Raw genomic sequence first — 21,683 nt, forward strand, 5'->3', positions numbered from 1 at the left:
AGACATGAATACCCATGTTATGATCACAGAGCTGAAACACAATTCAAAAATTCAGCAAGTATATGATACAAGTATTTAATATTTGTGTTAAAGTTAATTAGTGAACACTAGGAACACAGACAATATCAGCAATTCATAATTACATACAAGAAATTTAATGGATTTCATACTTAAATGTTGAATCAACGAATAAAAATTAGGCACATTAGGGAGCAAGTATATAAGGTTTCAGTAAAGCCATGAAGAAGATAGCCCAGGTATTGGTAACATTTTATGTGTGGACATGCTCTGTGCTACATTACTTCTCTGGTTAGAATTTATTTTCTATTTATATTGCATGCATTTTAAAATGCATGCTATTTTTATACAAAGAAGGGGTTTAAGTTAAAAAAGAGAACTAAGGTTAAAAAAAAAGTCACAGGTCCTCATGATGTTTGTCTGCAATTGTTGAATACATATTTCAAATATGAAAAACATAGAGCAGAAGTCAGTGACACTGGGCTGCATAAAGATTTCACTGATGCTGCTTTTCCAGTAGTCTCCTGGTATTTCCTCGCTCCTATATTGGTACCTTCAGCCCCTCCTTTCTTCAAATACTCTCATCTCTGTGTTCTGAGAATTGTCCTCTTGCCAAGAACCCAACTACTAGTATTTGGAATGGAGACAGGCCCTAAATCCAGATCAGTCTAGTCAGGACCCCATCACCTTGTTTCTCAGAATCTGACAAACTCACAGTATCCATTTTTCCTTTGAGATCAGGACTAAACTCTTCAAAATTGTGTTGCCTATTTTCTTGAGTCACTGAAATAAATTAAAGCAAAACTGGGTTGGAGAGATGGAGATGGATCAGTAGGTAAAAACAAAAGTATGGCTCGGTCGCGCCCCTGCGGACAGCATGGCAGGACCGAGGCCAGTGGTGCTGAGTGGGCCGTCAGGGGCAGGGAAGAGCACCCTGCTCAAGAAGTTGCTCCAGGAACATGACAGCATCTTTGGCTTCAGTGTGTCCCATACTACAAGGACCCCACGACCTGGCGAGGAAAATGGCAAAGATTACTACTTTGTGACCAGGGAGATGATGCAGCGTGATATTGCAGCAGGGGACTTCATCGAGCATGCTGAGTTCTCGGGGAACCTGTACGGGACAAGCAAGGCGGCTGTTCGGGCTGTGCAGGCCATGAACCGCATCTGCGTGCTAGACGTCGACCTACAGGGCGTCTGCAGCATCAAGAAGACTGATCTGCATCCCATCTACATCTCTGTGCAGCCCCCCTCGATGGATGTGCTGGAGCAGCGACTGCGGCTGCGCAACACTGAGACCGAGGAGAGTTTGGCCAAGCGGCTGGCAGCTGCCCCGGCTGACATGGAGAGCAGCAAGGAGCCTGGCTTGTTTGACCTGGTGATCATCAATGACAACTTGGATGCAGCCTATGCAACATTAAAGCAGGCGCTCTCCGAGGAAATCAAGAAAGCTCAAGGAACTGGCCATGCCTGAGGGCCTGCTTCATTCCAGAGTGCTGCCTGTGCTCCACATATACTTGGGTTATGAGGTGGGGTGGTCTTTGCCAGGGCACCAAGGACTTGTAATAGGCTTCCGCTGTGGAGTAGGAGGAGCTGCCCCTTGTCTGGCCACATGGTGGCTCTTCACCCTGTACTGACTTGCCGAGGCTAAAGGACTACGATATGTACCCACACCTGTCCTCCCTGGGCTGTCCCTGTCCATATCCCTGTCCCTCCTGCTGGAGCAGGACTGACATTCTAATAAAGTAACTATTGGGTTAGAGTGTCAAAAAAAAAAAAAACAAAACAAAACACAAGTATGGAAACCTGAGTTTGGGTTACCAGAACCTGTGTAATGCCAGATATATAGCATGCATCTGTAATCCCATGACTCCTATAGTGATATAGGAGGTAGAGACAAGGATAGCCCCTGAGTACTCAAGAACCATATAGCCTGATTTAGACATTGAAGACTAACGTGAGAGTCTGCCTTTTAAAAGGGTAGAAGGCAAGGACTCGTATTTGAGATTATCTGTTGTCCAGTGAATACATGCTATGGCACGTGTGCACCCACAAACACATAGTTACAAAGATATGTACATGCCTACACACACACACACACACACACACACACACACACACACACACACACACCATAACAGACACTGAGATAAATATTTGATAGATTAAATTTAGCAAACAATTAATGATTAAGGAGATTGAGTTAGGAAACAGAATCTTCCATCAAAGAAAAACTCAAAACTTACTGGCTTCAAAGCAGAATTCTTCCAAACATTTAGGGAATTCTACTAATGAGTTTCAGGGTAACTTTCAAATTTGAGGGAGAGGGACTTCTCCAGGCTCATTATCTGAGAAGAGCAACACTGTGATAACAAATATCAAATAATTACACAAGAAAAAGAAAACCAAAAGCCAATATCCTTCATGAACATAGATACATCATTCACTCAATAAAACACTAGTGAACTACACCAAACAACATATTAAAAATATGATTCATAATAACTCATGTGGAAATTATCTGAGAGAGAGAAGTGTTATGCCTTGTAACATTTCCAGATCAACAAATTTGAGATACTACATTTGATGGCTATTCTTGGTTGTCAACTTGACTGTGTTTGGAATGACCTACAGACCAGATATGGGAGGGCACACATGTGAGAGATTTTCTGCTTCGTTTGAAGTGGGTGAATCCAGTTCTAGTGCAGAACTTTGAGGTAGGAAGACATACCTCTGATCCAGATCTTGAGGTTGGAAGAAAAGGGTTTTTGATCCAGACCTTTGAGGTGAGAAGAAACACCTTTAAGCTGGCCCATGCCTTCTTTGGGGAGCTTATATAAAGACATGGAAGATGGAAGGCTTTGCTCTTTGCTTGCCCTCACATTGCTAGCACATCCATTACTTCCCCGGCACTGGAAACTACTTCTCTGTGATTCCAGTATATACAGAAGACCAACTGAGACATCAAGCCTTGTGGAACTGCACAACTACTAGGTTCCTGGACTTTATATTCAGGGTTACCCATTGTTGCATTAGTTGGACTGCGACCTGTAAATCATTCCAATAAATTTCTTTTATATATATAAAATATATATATAATATATATATATATATATATATATGTATATGGGGTGAGAGAGAGAGAGAGAAAGAGAGAGAGAGATTCACTCTATAAGCTCTGTGACTCTAAAGAAGTCTGCCTAATACACTGCCTGAATCAAAGGCATCACTATTTGATATAGCAAAGGTACAACATTCAACATCTCTTCATGTTTAAAAAAAGAAAATTTAAAAGAAATTAATTATAAGACAGTGTGTTTCAGTATATAGAAATCAGGTGTTGAAAAACCCTTAGTTAACATCGCATAGAATTGGCAAAGTTTGAAAGCATTCCCTCTGAGATCTATAGTGAGGTAATATTCTCTATCATTTTTATGTGATAAACTACTGAACATTCTAACCAGAGAAATTATTGAGGAGAAAGAAATAAAGGACAACCAAACTGGAAGGGAAAACATCATAATTTATACTTGTAGATAAAAAGGTCAGATAGATAGATAGATAGATAGATAGATACATACATACATACATACATACATACATACATATATACATAGATTCATAAAGATATAGATAATAGATAATAGGTTGATCATACATATTCCACCAAAATTTTTGAATAATAAATAAGTTTGGCAAATTTGGTGATGTAAAATAAATGTATTTGTGTATATTTATAACTAATAACAATTAAATAAAATCAAGAAGGAAATCCTATTTAAAATAGCACAAAATATATAGAAACAATTTTAAAAGAAGTAAAGGCTATCTAGCATAAACCTGTAAAAGATTGTAGGAGACTGATGGAGTCAGTTCACAGAAGCATGCACCATGAGAATTAGCTTCACTTCCCTTAGTTGTCAGCTAATGGTTTTCATTAAATGCCACAACCCACAAAATGCTCACTCTCTGCATGGATGATCTGTTGGTTTGCTGAGACACTTGTTTTGATGAATAAGGTCAAACAAGGCAACTCCTGCATAACAGATTTCCTTGTGATGCTGACAATACATTAAACAATGATGGTTATAAGGATGAGACTATGGGTTCATTGCCAACCCATTCCTCACCCTCACACGCAGGTATCTTCTGGATGGCCGATTGTCGCATCTGCCATGGATGTGCTGTTATGCGCTTTCATGATCACTCTGGCAATGGGGGAAGCAAACAGTATTGGGTAATATTTATCTGCTTCTATGATCTCTATACTCACAGTGATTGAGATGGTTTATTGGAAACAAATTTTTCAATTTTTTCAGAGTTCTGAAACAGATGATTCGGTCAGTTTTCACAAGTGTCTGTTGTTTTTCCAAGTTGTGACACTTCAGGGCTGACATTTCTCCTATGACTTTTCAACAGTCTTTAAAGGACCTGACTGGAGGATGGTCTTCTCCCTTTTCTTCAACCCTTCAGAGATATTTTAATCAACACCAATCATAAACGAGGATGATTATGAAGGAGAATCTTGAGGCTGGGTCCTGCATTGTTAGCGAAGTTCCAACCAACTACTTCTCCAAATGTAACTGAAAAGGAGAGTGAAAAGTAGAAACTAGCTAGCTGTTTACTAGCATAAGATTGGAACTCACAGAGAGGACTGTTTATAAAGCCACATTTACATAGCAACTGGAAAGTATTTATATGGCCTCACCTGCTATACTCAAATTACTTGATAAAATTTAATAGTTGTTAATTGACAGAAACAAAGTGTGTGGGTGTGAAAATTGTAAACAAATATACCTATTGTAAAATATTGAGTACATTCCTTTTAAGGTGAGAAAAACATAAGGATACAGAGATCCATATCAAACACTGTCTTGGACTGCCTATTATATGGAAATAGGTATAAACACCACACGCACAAGATGAAAAATATATTCAATTCTGAAGTTATAGTAAAATTTAGTGAAACAATTATAACAATGGGGAATTGTTTATGTGCTGGGAAAATGATATACAAAAATTAATTTCATAAGTCCTTCATGTAGCAGGAATCTTAAAAGTTCTTATTAATAAAGCCAGATGTAGCAGGAATCTTAAAAATTCTTATTGATAAAATCAAACCCGAGGCCAGTTATTGGGGTGAATACTGGAAGGTCACAGAGACAGAACAAGCCACGGCTATCTCACCTCGCCGGATCCTCAGCTGGTCTTGTCTCCTCAGACTGGAGGCCTCTGAGTCCTCATCCGGAATGGGTCTCAGATGAACTGCTGCTCGAAAGCCTGAAGCTTAACCAGCCACATGCTTAAACAGCCAAAATGCTGCTAGTTTCTGGTCCTCACGCCTTATATATCTTTCTGCTTTCTACCACCACTCTCTGGGATTAAAGGCTGGCTTTCTGGGATTAAAGGCGTGTGTCACCATGCTTGGCTGTTTCCAATGTGGCCTTGAACTCACAGAGATCCAGAGGGATTTCTGTCTCTGGAATGCTAGGATTAAAGGTGTGTGCTATAACTGTCTAACTAGTGGCTTTTCTGTTCTCTGACCCCAGATAAGTTTATTAAGGTACACGATATTTTGGGGAACACAATACAACCACACCTTCAAGTTAAACATATTTTAAATTTAAAGTGATAATGTTCAAAGTAAAAACATAAATAGAATTTAGAAATAAAAATAATAAAATGTTTGCATGATTGCTAAGAAAATTATATCTTATGAACAAATTCAAAGAACATATAAAGGCAAGGAGAAATTATGATATTTCTGAAACTTTTAAGTAAAACCATTTATATATGTGTATGTGTGTATACATATATGTAAAACCATTTATTGGCAAAAAATAAACAAAAATAAGATTCTCTTTTACATATGTATTAAATATATAGTGAGATGAATTAACATATATATATATATATATGGTTTTTAAATTGACGACAAATCTTTACAGACTTTTTTACTTTGATGGTATGACTATAAAATGTCTAAGAAATTCAAATTATCAAAATAGTCAAGTCATTTTTGTCTACAATGAAAACTGTCAAAACTTCCCTTTTAGATGAATATTGATATGATCATAAATTTGTTAAGATACTAAACCTTTGCACAACATAGGCCAAAAATAAGCCATTAAAACACCTCATTGTTCCTAATGTTTAGTGATAAAATAGTTGACATTGTCAGACTAATAGAAGAAAAGATCCTTTGTGTTCATGGAGAAACTGGCATTCTATATTAAAATTAAATATATCAGAACTATATTCTATGTGATACAAATTCTAGAGATTAAGAACAAAATTATTCAACTTTCAGAAGCTAATGTTTTTCACCTTAGAAACTTATTTTGACCTCTGGCTAGGAAAAAATAACTTCTAAATCAAGTTCCTAAATACTCCAAAAGCTAACAACTTCCATGGCAGTAAAATACATACACTAGCTAAACAAAACTAAAATGAAAAGAAGGAAACAAAGTTGTCCTAATCTTATTACTGTTCCTGTGATAAAATCCCCTGACCCAAAGCAGCCAAGGGGAGGAAGGTTATTTTTAGCTCACAGTTCTAGGTTATACTGCATCACAAAAGGTACATCAAGGCAGCAGAATTCAAACAGCCATATCAGGTCAAAACAAGCATTCATGCTACAACTTAGCTGCCTTTGTTTACTCTTCTGCAGTTCAGGACCCAGAGAGTGGTACCTCACACATTTAGGCTGAGTCGTCCTTAAATTAAGAGAGAGCCTTTCCACACATGACAACAATTCAATGTGATCCAGGGCAACTCTCATGGAAATTCTTCTCATGTCTCTCCATTTCAACCAGAAGCCATGTCTACCAGAAGATCAATTGAGTAGCCTGCCTCCAAACATTGTCTTCTCTGTCTGTTCCTCTAGACACAATACCTCAGGCTAGCCTCTAGCACTGTAACAGAACACCAGCTGTAGCCTCCCTTCCCCCACATCTGTGGATTCCACAGACCACCCCCACCTGACCTCCCTCCCAGACTCATCACTCACCCCTGCCCCCAACTCAGGCCAGACTCCTGCCAGCTCAACCTGAGATCACACCTGCCAGAAAAACATGTAGCCTGTCCACAGGCAGAGCTTCTCTACTCTATCTGTTCCCCTACATCCAATCCCTTAGTCTCCTCCTTAGCTCTCCAATAGATGATTAGCTGCAGCCTCCCTTCTGCCCTACCCAAGTTTACTGTGGAAAATCAAATAGATTGGACCAGAAAAGAAAGTCTCCTTACCACATAAAAATCAAAGCACTAAACATACAGAACAATGAAAGAATATTAAAATCTGCAAGAAAAAAAGACCAAGTAACCTATCAAAGCAGACCTATTAGAATTACACCTGAAAACTAAAACAAACAAAATGAACAAAATAGCTAGACAGTTTCGGTGTCAGCCTTTAAAACCAGCACTTGGGAGGCAAAGGCAAGTGGATCTCTGTGAGTTTGAGGCCAGCCTGGTCCACAGAGAAACCATGTCTGGAAAAACTGGAAAAAAAAAAAAAAAATTACACCTGACTTCTCACCGGAGACTCTAAAACACCAAAGGGCCTGGACAAATATGTTGCAGACCCTCAACTCTCAAAGACCACAGATGCCAGCCCAGACTATTATATCCAGGAATACTTTCAATCAAAATAGATGAAAAAAATAAGACATACCACAATAAAGTCAAATGTGAACAATATCTGTCGAAAAATCTCTCTACAGAAAGTGCTAGAAGGAAAACTCCAACCAAAGGAAGGTAACTGTACCCATGAAAACACAGCAAATAAAGAAGTTCACACCAGCAAAACCAAAAGAAGGAAAGCGCGCGCGCGCACACACACACACACACACACACACACACACACACACACACACTCATTCACTCACTCACTCACACATAGACACCAGCACCAGAAACAATAAAATAACAGGAATCAACAATTACTGGACATTGCTATCTCTTAATATCACTGGTCTCAATTCCCCAAGGAAAAGACAGAGACTATCAGAATGAATACAAAAACAGAATGCATCTTTCTGCTGCATCTAAGAAACACACCTCAACATCAAGGATAGGCATTACCTCAGGGTAAAGCATTGGAACAGGATATTCCAAGTAAATGGACCTAAGAAGCAACCCAGTGTAGTTATTTTAGTATCTAATAAAATAGAGTTCAAATTAAAACTAATTAATGAGATGGGGAAGGACACTACATACTAATCAAAGAAAGAATCCACCAAGATGACATTTATCCCACAAATATGAGATCATCCACTTTTGTAAAAAGAAACACTACTACAACTTAAAAACATATTGACCCTTTCACATGGATAGTAGGAGACTTCAATGCTATACTCCCACCAATGGACAAATGCTGGTAGAGAAGGACCTAGTTTTTTTAAGGGTCTGGCCACTGGGAGATTGACCATGTTCTAATGAGTATATAGGCAACACAAATTGAAATTTTTTTTGTGTGTGTGTGTTTGTTTCTTTTTAGGGGGGTTACAATAGTAGGGGTGTGGACCTGGGAGGACAGGGAAGTCAGGGTGCTTGCTCCTGTCTACACCCTCTCCAAATACACTAGCAAAATTTATTCTATTTCCCATTTTCAAGAATAACCATGTGTCCCACCTAGACCTATCCTTTTTATATAATCTCTCTGGGTCTACAGATTGTAGTTTTGTTACCATTTACTTAATGGCTATTATCCACTTATAAGTAAATACATTTTTCCTTGTGGGTCTAGGTTATCTCACTCAGAATGATTTTTTTTCTACTACCAATCCATTTGTCTCCAAATTACATAATGTCATTTTTTAATAGCTTAGTAATACTCCATTGTGAAAATGTACCACATTTTGTTTATCCATTCTTCTGTTGAGAGACATCTAGGTTGTTTTCAATCTCTGTCTACTATGAATAATGCTACAATAAACATAGTTGAGCAAGTGTTTTTTTTTTTTATGGTAGGATGGAGCATCCTTTGGGAATATGCCCAAGAGTAGTATAGTTGGATCTTGAGGTAGATTAATTCCAAATTTTCTGAGGAACTACCATACTGATTTTTATAGTGGCTATACAAGTTTGCACTCCCATCAATAATAGAGAAGTGTACCCTTTACTCCATATGCTTGCCAGCATGAGCTATCACTTGTGATATTTGTTTGTTTTATTATCCAATGGATCTTTTCCCTTTTGTTATCTAGTGCTTATATTAATGTTTTTATACAAAGACTTCTTTGGCTTGCAGTCATCATATTATTTACTTGTAATGGGATATATGTTATGTATTCTATTTCTGATTTTAGATGTTATAGAACAATTTATGTAGAACAAGTGATCTTTGGTTGAAAATAATGATCTACATTGGGCACATGGCCACTGAGATGCTTGCTTTATCCCAGAGGGCATTTAGCAGTTGAATGAAGGTTCCCTCACAATAAACATTCACTTTGATTTGACCAGAAATCCACTCTGACTTACTGCTTTATTTCAGTCGGTTTTCTCACTTAAGTAACTCTCTCTAGATGGCTATGCTTTCACGAGTTGGCAGTTGGAAGGCAGATCAGTTGCCCCAACATAGAATTTGGGGCTTCAGCAGGTTTGCCTCTACCATTTCTAGGTCTCTGGGCCATATTGTTCCTAGTCTCCAATGGCTCTTATTTCCTAAGTGAGCCTTCCACAGTTTCAGATATCAGATAAGCATAATTTGTAATGTTTTATAGTTTTGTTTTGTTTCTTTTGAATCTAGTTGTACCATATAGCAGAGTTTGAAGAGAAGGATATGACTAGAAATCTCAGGAGGCTGCAATGGAGAGCAAACCTCATTCAGGCATATGGATAAGGGTTTGGCTGCCTCTTCTGAATTACCAATGAGGCATGTGTACCAGGCTTTCTGTACACTCAAATCTTTTCAGGCTGGCAGAGTCACCTGTAAACACATCTTAGAATTCATAATGGAAACCAGAGCAAGGTGTGTTGAGAGCAATTTGTTAAAGATTAGTCACATTTGAACAATATTCTCTAAGGAAATCACACATTGGCCTGATGCTTGTCAACAAGAGAAGAACTGACAGGCACTTCTAACTCTGTATTACCACAGCTCAAATGGATTCATTAAAGGAGGAGGGAAAGAAATATACTATCAGTATTCAGTTCATGTGAAGAAATCACAACCTGCCTTCTCTCAGCTCCATAGTAGAGAAATATGAGGCATGGACAAGACTCCATTCCTTCCTTGGAAGAGAACATTTGAGATGAGAATGATAGATGCTCTCTCACAATTGTATTTATGTGTGTACAGGACTAATAGAGATGTAAACTATCATACCTCTGCTACGAGAATGCTTTGGTTTGGGTGCTGTTTCACATTCTTTCTGGATCTTGGTGGAAAGTGGACAAGAAAAGAGGAAAGGAGCAGAGGAAATAGACAAAAGCAGGGTGTGCAGGGCGGAGCTTTCTAAGCTTTTGTTAGAGTAAAGAGTTGATGAAACAGAAAAGGTATGAGACACTTTATGGAATAAGAGACAGAAGGTGCAGGTGTAGCTTAATGAATATATACATCAAGTCTGTAAAGCAGAGGAATTTTGGAATATTTGAGTATGTAGATGAATGATAGAGGAAGAAGTAGGGATATTACATTTTAAAAATACATGGAATCAGGATAATTGTAGCCTCATAGAGGGAGTTTGGTAATGTTCCTTCATATAATTTTTGATAAAGAAGCCAAAACTGTACAATGGAAAAAAGAAAGCATCTTCAATAAATGATGCTAGCATAACTGGATGTCAACATGTAGAAGGCTGCAAAGAGATCTATATCTGTCACCATGCACAAAACTTAAGTCCAAGTGGATCAAATACCTCAGCATAAATCCAGTTACTCTGAACCTGATAGAAGAGAAAGTAGGAATTAGTCTTGAAGGCATTGGCACTGGAGATTACTTTCTAAATTTAACACCAGTAGCACAAACAGTGAGACAAACAATTAATCAATGGGACCTCTTGAAACTGAGAAGCTTTTGTAGAGCAAAGGACACGGTCAACAAGGCAAAGCGACAGCCTACAGAATGCGAAAAGATCTTCACCAACCTCACATCTGACAGAGGGCTGATATCTAGAATATATAAAGAACTCAAGAAATTGGACACCAAAATGCCCAACTGTCCAATTAAGAAATAAGCTATAGAACTAAACAGAGAATTCTCAACAGAGGAAGTTCAAATGACTGAAAGACCTTTAAGGAATTACTCAACATCCTTAATCATCAGGGAAATGCAAATTAAAATGACTCTGAGATACCATTTTATACCCATCAGAATAGCTAAGATAAAAATCACTGTAGACAGGCTATGCTAGAGAGGATGTGGAGCAAGGAGAACTCTCCTCCACTGTTGGTGGGAATGCAATCTTGTACAGCCACTTTGGAAATCAATATGGCACTTTCTTAGAAAATTGGGAATCAATCTCCCCCAAGACCTAGCTATACCACTCTTGGGCATATTCCCAAGGAATGAATGCTAAATTATACCACAAAAGTACATGCTCAGCTATGTTCATAGCAGCATTATTTGTAATAGCCAGAACCTGCAAACAACCTAGATGCCCTTCAACTGAAGAATGGATAAAGAAAATGTGGTATATATACACAATGGAGTACTACTCAGCAGAGAAAAAAAATGACATCGTGAGGTTTGCAGGCAAATGGATGGATCTAGAAAAAAATCATACTGAGTGAGGTAACCCAGACTCAGAAAGACAAACATGGTATGTACTCATTCGTAGGTAGCTACTAGATGACTAGACTGCTACTCACAACTCCAGGGAGGCTACCTACAATAGAGGACCCGAAGAAAGACACAGGGATTACCCAGTGACAGAGAAATGGATGAGATCTACATGAACAAACTGGACATGGGGGAGGGGGGAATGAAGGGCAAGGGTTGGGGGGAAAGAGAGCTTAGGGAAGCAGGAGATCCCACCTGGATCAAGAATAGAGAGGGAGAACAAGGAAAAAGAGAACATGATAAATAAGGACCCCATGGGAATAGGAAAAAGCAAAGTGCTAGATAGGTCCTCAGAAATCCACAAATATACCTCCACAATAGACTACTGGCAATGGTTGAGAGGAAGCCCGAACTGACCTACTCTGGTGATCAAATGGCCAAATGGCCAAACACCCTAACTGTCGTGCTAGAACTCTCATCCAATGATTGATGGAAGCGGATGCAGAGATCTACTACCAGGCCCCAGGTGGAGCTCCAGGAGTCCAATTGGCGAGAAAGAGGAAGGATTGTATGAGCGAGAATTGTTGAGACCATGATTGGAAAAAGCACAGGGACAAATAGCCAAACTAGTGGAAACATATGAACTATGAACCAATAGCTGAGGAGCCCCCAACTGGATCAGGCCCTCTGGATAAGTGAGACAATTGATTAGCTTGAACTGTTTGGTAGGTCCCCAGGCAGCGGGACCAAGACCTGTTCTTAGTGCATGACCTGGCTGTTTGGAGCCTGGGGCCTATGTAAGGACACTTTGCTCACCCTGGGTGAAGGGAGGAGGGGACTGGACCTGCCTGGACTGAATCTACCAGGCTGAGCTGAATCCCCAGGGGAGTCCTTGCCTTGGAGGAGATGGGGATGGGGGAAGGGTTGGGAGGAGGGAGGACAGGGGAATCCGTGGCTGATATGTAAAATTGAATTAAATTATAGAATAAAAATAAATAAATAAAAATACACGGATACAGAAGAATACACTGGGATATTTTAGTGAGATATGTGGGGTTTGATTTTTTATGCAAAGTTAAAATTCCTTCATGACTTCTAAATCTGTATTTAATAAGAGCTAAATCTGAGAATGCCAAGCCCTTTGAAAACTTTGATATGGCTGTTAATGTTATAACTAAATAGTTCAATCATTAAATTTAGTATCCTAAAACATAATCAGGCAGATATAAAGCATTTAAGTTTTGAAAAAAAATTACAATATATTCATCAATCCCTTTTGGAACACTCCTAATTGACCATCATCTAGTTTCTTTGGATTTACAGTAATGAGCTCAAGCCAGAGAAGTGGTTATTCTGCTCTTGCTTACAGACTCCTTCCTCAACTCATTCTCACTTTTTCTGCAATGGATAATCATCTAGAGATAAGCACTATATAAATTATAGAACTACCATCAGGGCTTTTGCTTAGAGGTCAATGAACTTCATTTAAGTCAGTTATTTCCATTGAGGAACCTCAATTTTCATATTTGTAACATAGGAATTTTAATAATACCTACTCTATCAAGCTTTTAAGAGATCAAGATATGATTAACATGGAAGTATCATTTCTGACCATAAAAATAACTACGAAGAGTAGTTCAGTTACTATTGATTATTATACAGTATTATTGATTATTGACATATCCAAATTCTTTCCTCTTCACTTTTGTTGCTCTCATTCTGACAAATAAATCAAATTTAGTATTAATAGCTACTTATGCCTCATGAATTACTCTTTTTTTATGAGTGCATTGTATGTGTGCTGTGCCACAAAATGCATGTATAAGCCAGAGGAAAACCTCAGACATTAGTCCTCTTACCCTCTCTTTTTTGCTTAAGACAGGGTCTTCTGGTTGTTTATCCATGGTCTATGCCCTGCTAGCTGGCTCAAGAGCTTCAAATAATTCTGCCTCTATCTTCCACCTTGCTGTTAGAGTACTGAATTTATAGATTAATTATACCAAACATGAATTTTCCAAGGTTCTGGGGTTCCAGACCCTAGTCATCACAGTGGCTGAGGGACAACACACTAGCCTATCTCTTTAGCCATTTTGAGTGCATTTTAATTATCCTCCAGCTCCACAGAAACCTAAACAGATGAAACTTTGCAAATTATAATTTAAAGAGTGACAACGTAGTGAGCACAAACTATGCAATCTGACAACCTTGGTTCAAATCTCAGAATCTTTACTACTGGTTGCATGGACCTTGAAAAATTCTTCAGTCTCTTCACAGCATGTTTTTCATTAGCAGAACTGGCTCAATGATTCTATTTCTTCTTTGAGGCCATTGATGTCCTTAAATTATTAACACGTAAAAGCAGTATCTGTCATATAAATGTTCAATGAATTTTAGCTATTAATTTGCTGTTATACTTAACTCTTATTTTATCAAAGCCACTGCTAAGGATGTAGGATTCAGTGATTCTAGGTAAGGTTGCCTAATTTGCATTATAAATTATCCTACTTTCCTCTAATTTGTCTACAAACTTTGAGGTCTGTTCTTCTTTGGCATTCCCTGTTTGGAGTGTGAATTCAATAGTTTCTATATCATATAACATTATGAAACCTGACAATCAAGTGCTGTACATAATCTTGTGATACCCATGTGAATGACACATGATGACTTTGTGAGATGAAAACCATCAGCTGCTTTAGGTAGGTCTTTTCAGAAAGGAAAACTTAGTGTAAGTGGTTGTTGCCCTGGGGAATGCAGAAACTTGGAGATGCGAATTAGTGAAGATGCGGAGTAGAAAAGGAAATGTGTATTAATTCATTATTGCCTCTTATTGTAACAGAATACCTGAGGCTGAATGATTTGTAAAGAAAAGAACTTTGTTCATGGTTCTAGATTTTGTGTAGTGCCAAAGCCTGTTGCTGTAGTCTAACTCCTGGGAAGGATTTTGTGCTTCTTAAAACTCCTGGTGGGTAGCTGATGGGCAGACAGAAACATGTAGAATAGACAAAGCCTGAACTACAGCTTATCTTTGTAAGAATCCATAGTCAGACATCTAATCCAGTACTGTGAGAGTGAAATCCCCCTCTTTAGGAAAAAGTATCTGTTCCTTTTAAATTCTTAATCTCTTCTTAAAAGCTTTACTACCTCATGATACAGTTACATTGGAGATCAAATTTCAATATGAGCTTTATAGGAGGCAAAAGAAATTTAATCCAGGGTAGAAGTTGATGCAGAATTTATCATGTTACTGACTTACATAATGGTGCCTTGGTACCTGTAGAGGCAAAGTCTAAACTTGTTTTTTTTTTTTTTTTTTTTTTTTTTTCAGTAATCCATGGGAAGCTACAGTTTCTCACTAGTGACGAAGAAGGAAGAGAGTCACTAAGAGAGCATAAGAAAGTCAATATGTTCCACATCAATATAAAGTATGAAGAGCTGATTAGTTACAGTTTAATTTATTATTATTTTACTTCTTCCCTTCTAACAAATTACATAGACATCTGTCTGGAAAACTTGGTTCTTTCATTCCTACCCACCCCTTGTATTTTTCTCTGGAATTATTTCATGAGATAACTAGGTTTACACGAAAATTGTGCCTTTAAATATAAAGATCCCAGGGACTGGGAAGTGGTTCATCAATAAATTGCTGGCCTTGCAAGCATAAGCTTGATCTTCAGACTCCACCTAAAACAATATACCTGGTTGTTCTTGCTTGTATTTCAACCCCTGAGGAAGTAGTGGTAGATTTCTGGGATTCAGCAGCCTTTCAGCCTAGCTTAGATGATGATTTCAGGGCAGCAGAGGCCTCTGTCTCAAAAACAGTGCATGGCATTCCTGAGGATGATTCCTGGGGTTGTCTATTGCTTGACCTACAGGCATATATTTGTAAATGGGTATAGCACCCATGCACACACATACACCATCACACATACACATTGAAGATTTTATAAACCTAACACCCTCACACATAGCATTTGTGAGAAAAAGTGAGTTCCACTTACAGAAGAGCAGGATGAAAAGTCAGGGTATGAAATGTCCTGGAGAGCTGCTCACAGTATATAAGAATCTCTTTTCTTCTCTGCGGTGTTTTCCTGTACCTCTCCAGCTTTGTACATGGCCTGGCAGCTTCAAAGGAATGGTAGAATAAGAAACACACTTTTTGGGAGATTGGATATTAATTCACAGATGAGAGTATTGTATCATCAAATCTGTCATTCAAACCAAAGCACTCAATTGTAAACTCACTTCTCAGATTGGAACTCTGTGGAGATCCCAAATAAAGTCAGAAAATACCTGTAAATATCAGAAAACAAACTTGGGATATTTACTTGATTTAAAAGAAGGTTCAAAGGGTAGTCTCTTCTAAAATTTCCACAACACTCATAATTAGATTCTTTTTGTGAATCTATTTTTCAATTATTTCATACTATATAACACTGCCACCCCTCCCTTTGTCCCTTGTAAATCCTCTAGTGTTCTCTCAACTCCTTCTCAAATTCATAACTTCTTCCGTGTGTATGTGTGTGTGTGTGTGTGTGTGTGTGTGTGTGTGTGTGTGTGTGTGTCCTACTGAGTCCATTTAGCAATGCACTTATGAGTATTTGTTTAGGGATGACCACTTGGGATTGCAAAGCCTCACAGGGCCTTGTTCCTGGAGAATACTGATTCCCAGTTCTCTCTGTCTCAGCAGCCAAAGACTGTTTGGAGCTTTTGAATCAGACATATTGTCATGTGAGATTTCTCCCATTGTATTGGGATGACACTTGTGGTTGTTGTTTTTCGGGTTTTCTGTAGGTGACTGTACTATTTAGACTTTATGAATGTAGCTTTATTGTCATATATAGAAGAGATTTTATAGCAGCAGGTGTCCTCATCATCTGGTTATTAAAATCTTTCTGGCCCCTTTTCCATTATTTTCCTGAGCCTTTTTGTAGAGATTACCTTGTAATTGTTTTCTTGGATGTAGGAAACCCATGATCACCTATTGTCTGCATTTTGACCAATTGTAGATCTCTGTAATACTATGTCTTGCACCCAACAGATTCATTTTATGAAAACATATATGTGTATAATAAATAAACAAAACCACATATGACTACAGTACAAGAAAATTAAGTGGGATATACATCTTAAAGTGAAGATTTACTTGATCTAATAATATTGCATTGCCCTTTACCCAGAAAAATGATCTTCTTTCCCCCAAGGAGAGTGGAAGCTAGGATTATTTGAATAAACATGATAATATTAAGGATAAAGTACAAGAAATGTTGAATGCTTACTAAGGAAATCTTAGGCGATCATTTTACATATTAACAATGGATTATAACATCTACTTGTTAAAGGCTGAGTGATACATTTTTCAGATTTCCTGTATTTTTCCCAATAGTAGATGTCTATCCTACAATTTTCTAAAATAAGAATATGTCTAAGTTTTGGGGAAAAAAAGAATTGCTTTCAGGGCTTATGAATATCAGCTATAACAACAGAAAGTTTCAGAGATGTCAGCATCTCCAAATGACTATTACAATTTCATACTCAATGTCAAGCTAATCTTTCTTCTAGCTATAGTGGCTGAAATGAATATACAACACCAACCATCAGAAGATGGAATGTTCATTCACAGAAGTTCTAAGGTTGCTCCCTGTATACTCAACCATAAGAAACCTATGTTTACAGACACTTCATTGTGGGAAGAACTCTTCCTGGTTTTGTTAAAATTTAAATGACTATAAAATGTTAATGTAACAAATATTTAAGGGAAAGAATAATGAAAATCCCCCCAAATTTCTTCCAAAATATACAAGTGGTTTGAAGAATCCCATTCTATGAAGAAAAATTATACTAATATAAAACTTGAATAAAGTTAATATAACAAATGAACCTTTTATAATATATCTTTCACATATTTAGATTTAAAAGTGTGCACAAAACAGTACCAAAATAAAGATTGCAATTAGGTGGGATCCATTCAAGGTATAAAAGGACATTTTAACATTCTCAAACCAATTACTACAACACACTGTATCAAAAGGGAAAGAAGAAATGATACCATACTATATTGGTCACCTTTTATTGCAACAAATGCTTCAGATAGATAAACTCAGTATAAGAAAATGTTTATTTTGCTCACATCTTTGGAGACTGCACATATCTCCAATGCTTTAGAGTAGCACCTAAAGTTGGGAAAGTGTACAGTGGCTCAAAGCTGTTTGCCAAATGACAATGAAAAATAGTAAACACTGGTTCCTACATTCACCCTTCTGTGAACATTACCAATGGTTGAAAGAGCCCCTCTAGAAGGCCTTGACTAGGATGCATCTCAGAGTATGTACCATCTTCCAATAGCAACAAATATGCTTTAATGGATCTTTGATAAACAGTCCTGTTTCAAACTGTAGGATGTACAAACATTTTGTCTTACCTCAATACCAAGTTAGTATAAAAAAAATTTGTAAAAAATGTAAAAATATAGAACAGTTCCCTAAATCATTAAGAAATAAGAATAACCCCATCTTCATTGCAGAAAACTGGTTATGATTCTTTCTCACTGAGAACTAGGCAAGGATGTTTCCTATCATCTCATTTCTTTTGTCTTATACAGGAAGCCATACTTAATATCTTGAGACAAGACAGGAAGTAAATGTGTGGAAAAGAAATAAAACTCTCTTTAACTGCATAATTGTCTATCTAGGAAAGGTGTCTATAGAAAAGGTCAAAGAATGAAGAATTAAAAATCCTGAGAGCTAGTAAGTAGTTGGATCCAGAACACAAGGTTATAGGTTAATACATTGAAAGTAGACAACAGCCTTATCTCCACCAATAAATAAATAACATGATTTCAAAATATATTCTTTGCAATAGACCAAATATATTTTTATGTTGAAAAATATATATTTAGATAAAACTAGGATGCAGTATTTCCAGAATATCTGAAACCACAAATTCTCTGCTACTGAGATAAAAGTGTTCTCCTCTGCCAGTTTGGAGAATATTTTGGCTTTGGATATAATGAGAGTTGCATGGTGGATGGTCTTATATGACAAAGTGCATGAGGCTTTCATAAAGGAAATCTGTATTTAGAGATTTGATGAGATTAGAAACGAATCATATGTGCCTGAAGAGTGAATTATAATAAATGTGTATATTATCCTTGTTAGGCCAACAAGTGTCCAAGTAACTGCACAGAATCCATCATAACTACATGCTGCAAAGTTAATTTGGTCATTACTGTTGATGGACTTCTGAGTTGTTTTGTGTATGGGGCTAATACGAGTAAATTCACTAAGGAGAGAAGAAAGAAATGGAATTTAACAAATCACAGCATAGACTGGGTCTCTTAGCTCTACTTTAACTCATATATATGGACTGAAATTCCAGTCAGGGTTTACATCAATGAGATTCAGAAACGATTGAGAACTTTATTATGGCTTCAGAGTTTGATCATTTTCAATAGAGTTGCCCAGTAAATATAAGACTGTTTCTCTTTTGCATTTTTCTTCAACTATTTTTGTCTCAAGGAAATCAAATTACTACATCTTAATATGTACTGGAATGAGTTCCTGATGAAGTACAATCACCATAATGACAAAACTCACTTCTCAATTCCTGGTGGATGTTGTGGGATAGACTTAACGCTTTCTACTAGGGTCAAGAGACCATTAGTTTGCTCCAATTAAGTATATTTCTAATGCAGTTTTATTAATACTCTGATTTCCTTCCAGAAAAACTCCCTCTAAAATGAGGGTTTTTTTTCTATTATGTATTTTTTTTGTGACAGCCTGCCACTTTTTTTATATTTCTAGAAACTAATTACATAAACCATTTTCTTCAAACTGTTCATCTCAAAAGCTGAATTTGTGCTCCAGTCAAAGTTAGACTTAATGTTTGAGCTTGGTTTTCATCATGGTGATATGATATTCTTATTAAATATTATGTCTTATTTTGTTTTATTCATTATTCATATTTTTCTCTTAAAATATAACATTTAATTCTTTCATACATTCGTAAAGTACTTTGATTATATTTACTCCTCACATCTTCTTATTCCTTCACACAGATCTACCTCTTACCCATATACAACTTCATGATCCCTCTCATGGTCTCCTCTCTTATGTACTGATTTCATTAGTTTTTGGTTTGTAAGCTGTTAGCTTTTGCAGTTAATAAAATATATCTTAGAATATAAAGATGATTTAAATTATAATATTTATTTAATAATACTTATTAAATCATAATATTATAGGTATTCACATATACATCTATACATAAAACATATAATTTCATATGTAGTTTCATTTCCAGTAAAATTTATTATAAGTAAAGAGAAAAGCGAAGTCCCTTCAATATCATATATAGACTGAGTACTAAGTGTTTTCAGACTTATACTTCTCAATCCTCTGATTTTTCTAAATATAAAACTGACAGACATATGTTTTAAAGCAATATCCTTTTTACATATATTCCTGTCATCTTTCTTTATTCTATTATCTATATTCTATCTGACATGGAGTTTCAATTCTCAATAAATGTGATTCTTGACCCAACCTAGAAAAGGTTGAGTTGGACACAGGTTATACAAAATTCACACTTACAGTCTTAGAGATTCAGGCAAACTAGAGTCATGAGCAAAACCATTGAATGGTCTTTCTCTGTTCAGATATGACTCCTCTTTTATTTTCCTAGGTAACTCCAATTTTTCTGACTTGTCTTCTGATTGACATAACTTCTTTGTCTAAGTATATGCCCCAAATGACTCACTTTCTGAGGTGAGTACCTCTTCTTTGATTCTACTCTGTGTTTCATAGGATGTACTTCCTCCTCCATCAGCATGCATCGACATTAGGATGAGACGCTCTGCCTTCTGTGCCAGACAATTAGCCAGCATGAACTAATCAATGGTCCTTCCCTTTTCACTTAATTTATTTATTTCCATATTTCAAACAAGTGATAATTACTCTGGGATGTTTTTCTGTATGCTGTGAATATGTGTTGCTCTGACTGGTTGACAAATAAAGCTGTATTGGCCTATGGCAAGGCAGTTTAGAGACAGGGGGGAAATCCAAGCAGATATATGGAGAGAAGAAAGGAGAGGGTGGAGTGATGTCAGCTGCCTTGGAAGGAACAGCAAGATGCCAGCAGACTTTTATAGTCACAGCCACGTGGCAACTTATAGATTAATAGAAATGGGTTAAGTTATCAGAGCTAGCTAGCAAGAAGCCTGCCATAGGCCATTAAATTGGTAATTAATATTATACCTCTGAACGATTATTTTATAAGTGGCTGAGGGACTGTGTGGCTGGGTGGACTTGGCGGGATTCAAGGAGCATGGGATGGCAGACCTGAGTAAGCCCAGAGAAACCTTCCAGCTATAGATAATTATTTAAATTACTTCATTTTATGTAGTTTTTTTTTCCAGTGTTGGGAATATATAATAAATTGCAGGAAGAAGCTGTATCCCTGAACTTTCACAGTATTCAACACATTCAGTCACAGTAGAATTATGGAAGAAATATATGTACTCATCTGTCTGAGAGATGAAAAAAACAATCCTTGAAGACAGACCAACAGGAGCATGGATGTCACAGGACAAAATAGAATCAAATATCTGCCCACTCAATAAGCAGTACTCAAATCCCATACATTGCTTGCAAGCAATATTGGAAGTAATTAGACTTTAATAAATAAATGAAGGCATGAAAATTTATCAAGGCACAATAGAACAATGAAATTTTAGTAACACCTCAGTAAAATAAATACATCCTTAATGAAAATAAGAACTATACTGAGATTCAAGAAAGATGGTAATTTTAATTGAGGAACTCATTTCAAGGTCATGAGAGGTACATGTTCTTGCCTTCTTCCTTCAGTGAAATGGAGTGGCCTCCTGTGACAGATGATGGGGGCACTTCTGTATAACTGTTGGGTGTGTTAAATGATGTTAAAACAG

General features: G+C 37.1%; 1 protein-coding gene across 1 annotated transcript; it reads left to right on the forward strand.

Moving 5' to 3' along the window:
- Positions 1–877: 877 nt before the first annotated feature.
- Positions 878–1,780, forward strand: LOC114705455 (guanylate kinase-like). The gene has a single exon (XM_037197296.1). It carries the CDS (start codon positions 896–898, stop codon positions 1,490–1,492), a length of 597 nt encoding a protein of 198 aa, XP_037053191.1. The 5' UTR covers positions 878–895; the 3' UTR covers positions 1,493–1,780.
- Positions 1,781–21,683: the final 19,903 nt, after the last annotated feature.

Source organism: Peromyscus leucopus, chromosome 20 (genome assembly GCF_004664715.2).
Source record: "Peromyscus leucopus breed LL Stock chromosome 20, UCI_PerLeu_2.1, whole genome shotgun sequence".
Lineage (NCBI taxonomy): Eukaryota > Metazoa > Chordata > Mammalia > Rodentia > Cricetidae > Peromyscus > Peromyscus leucopus.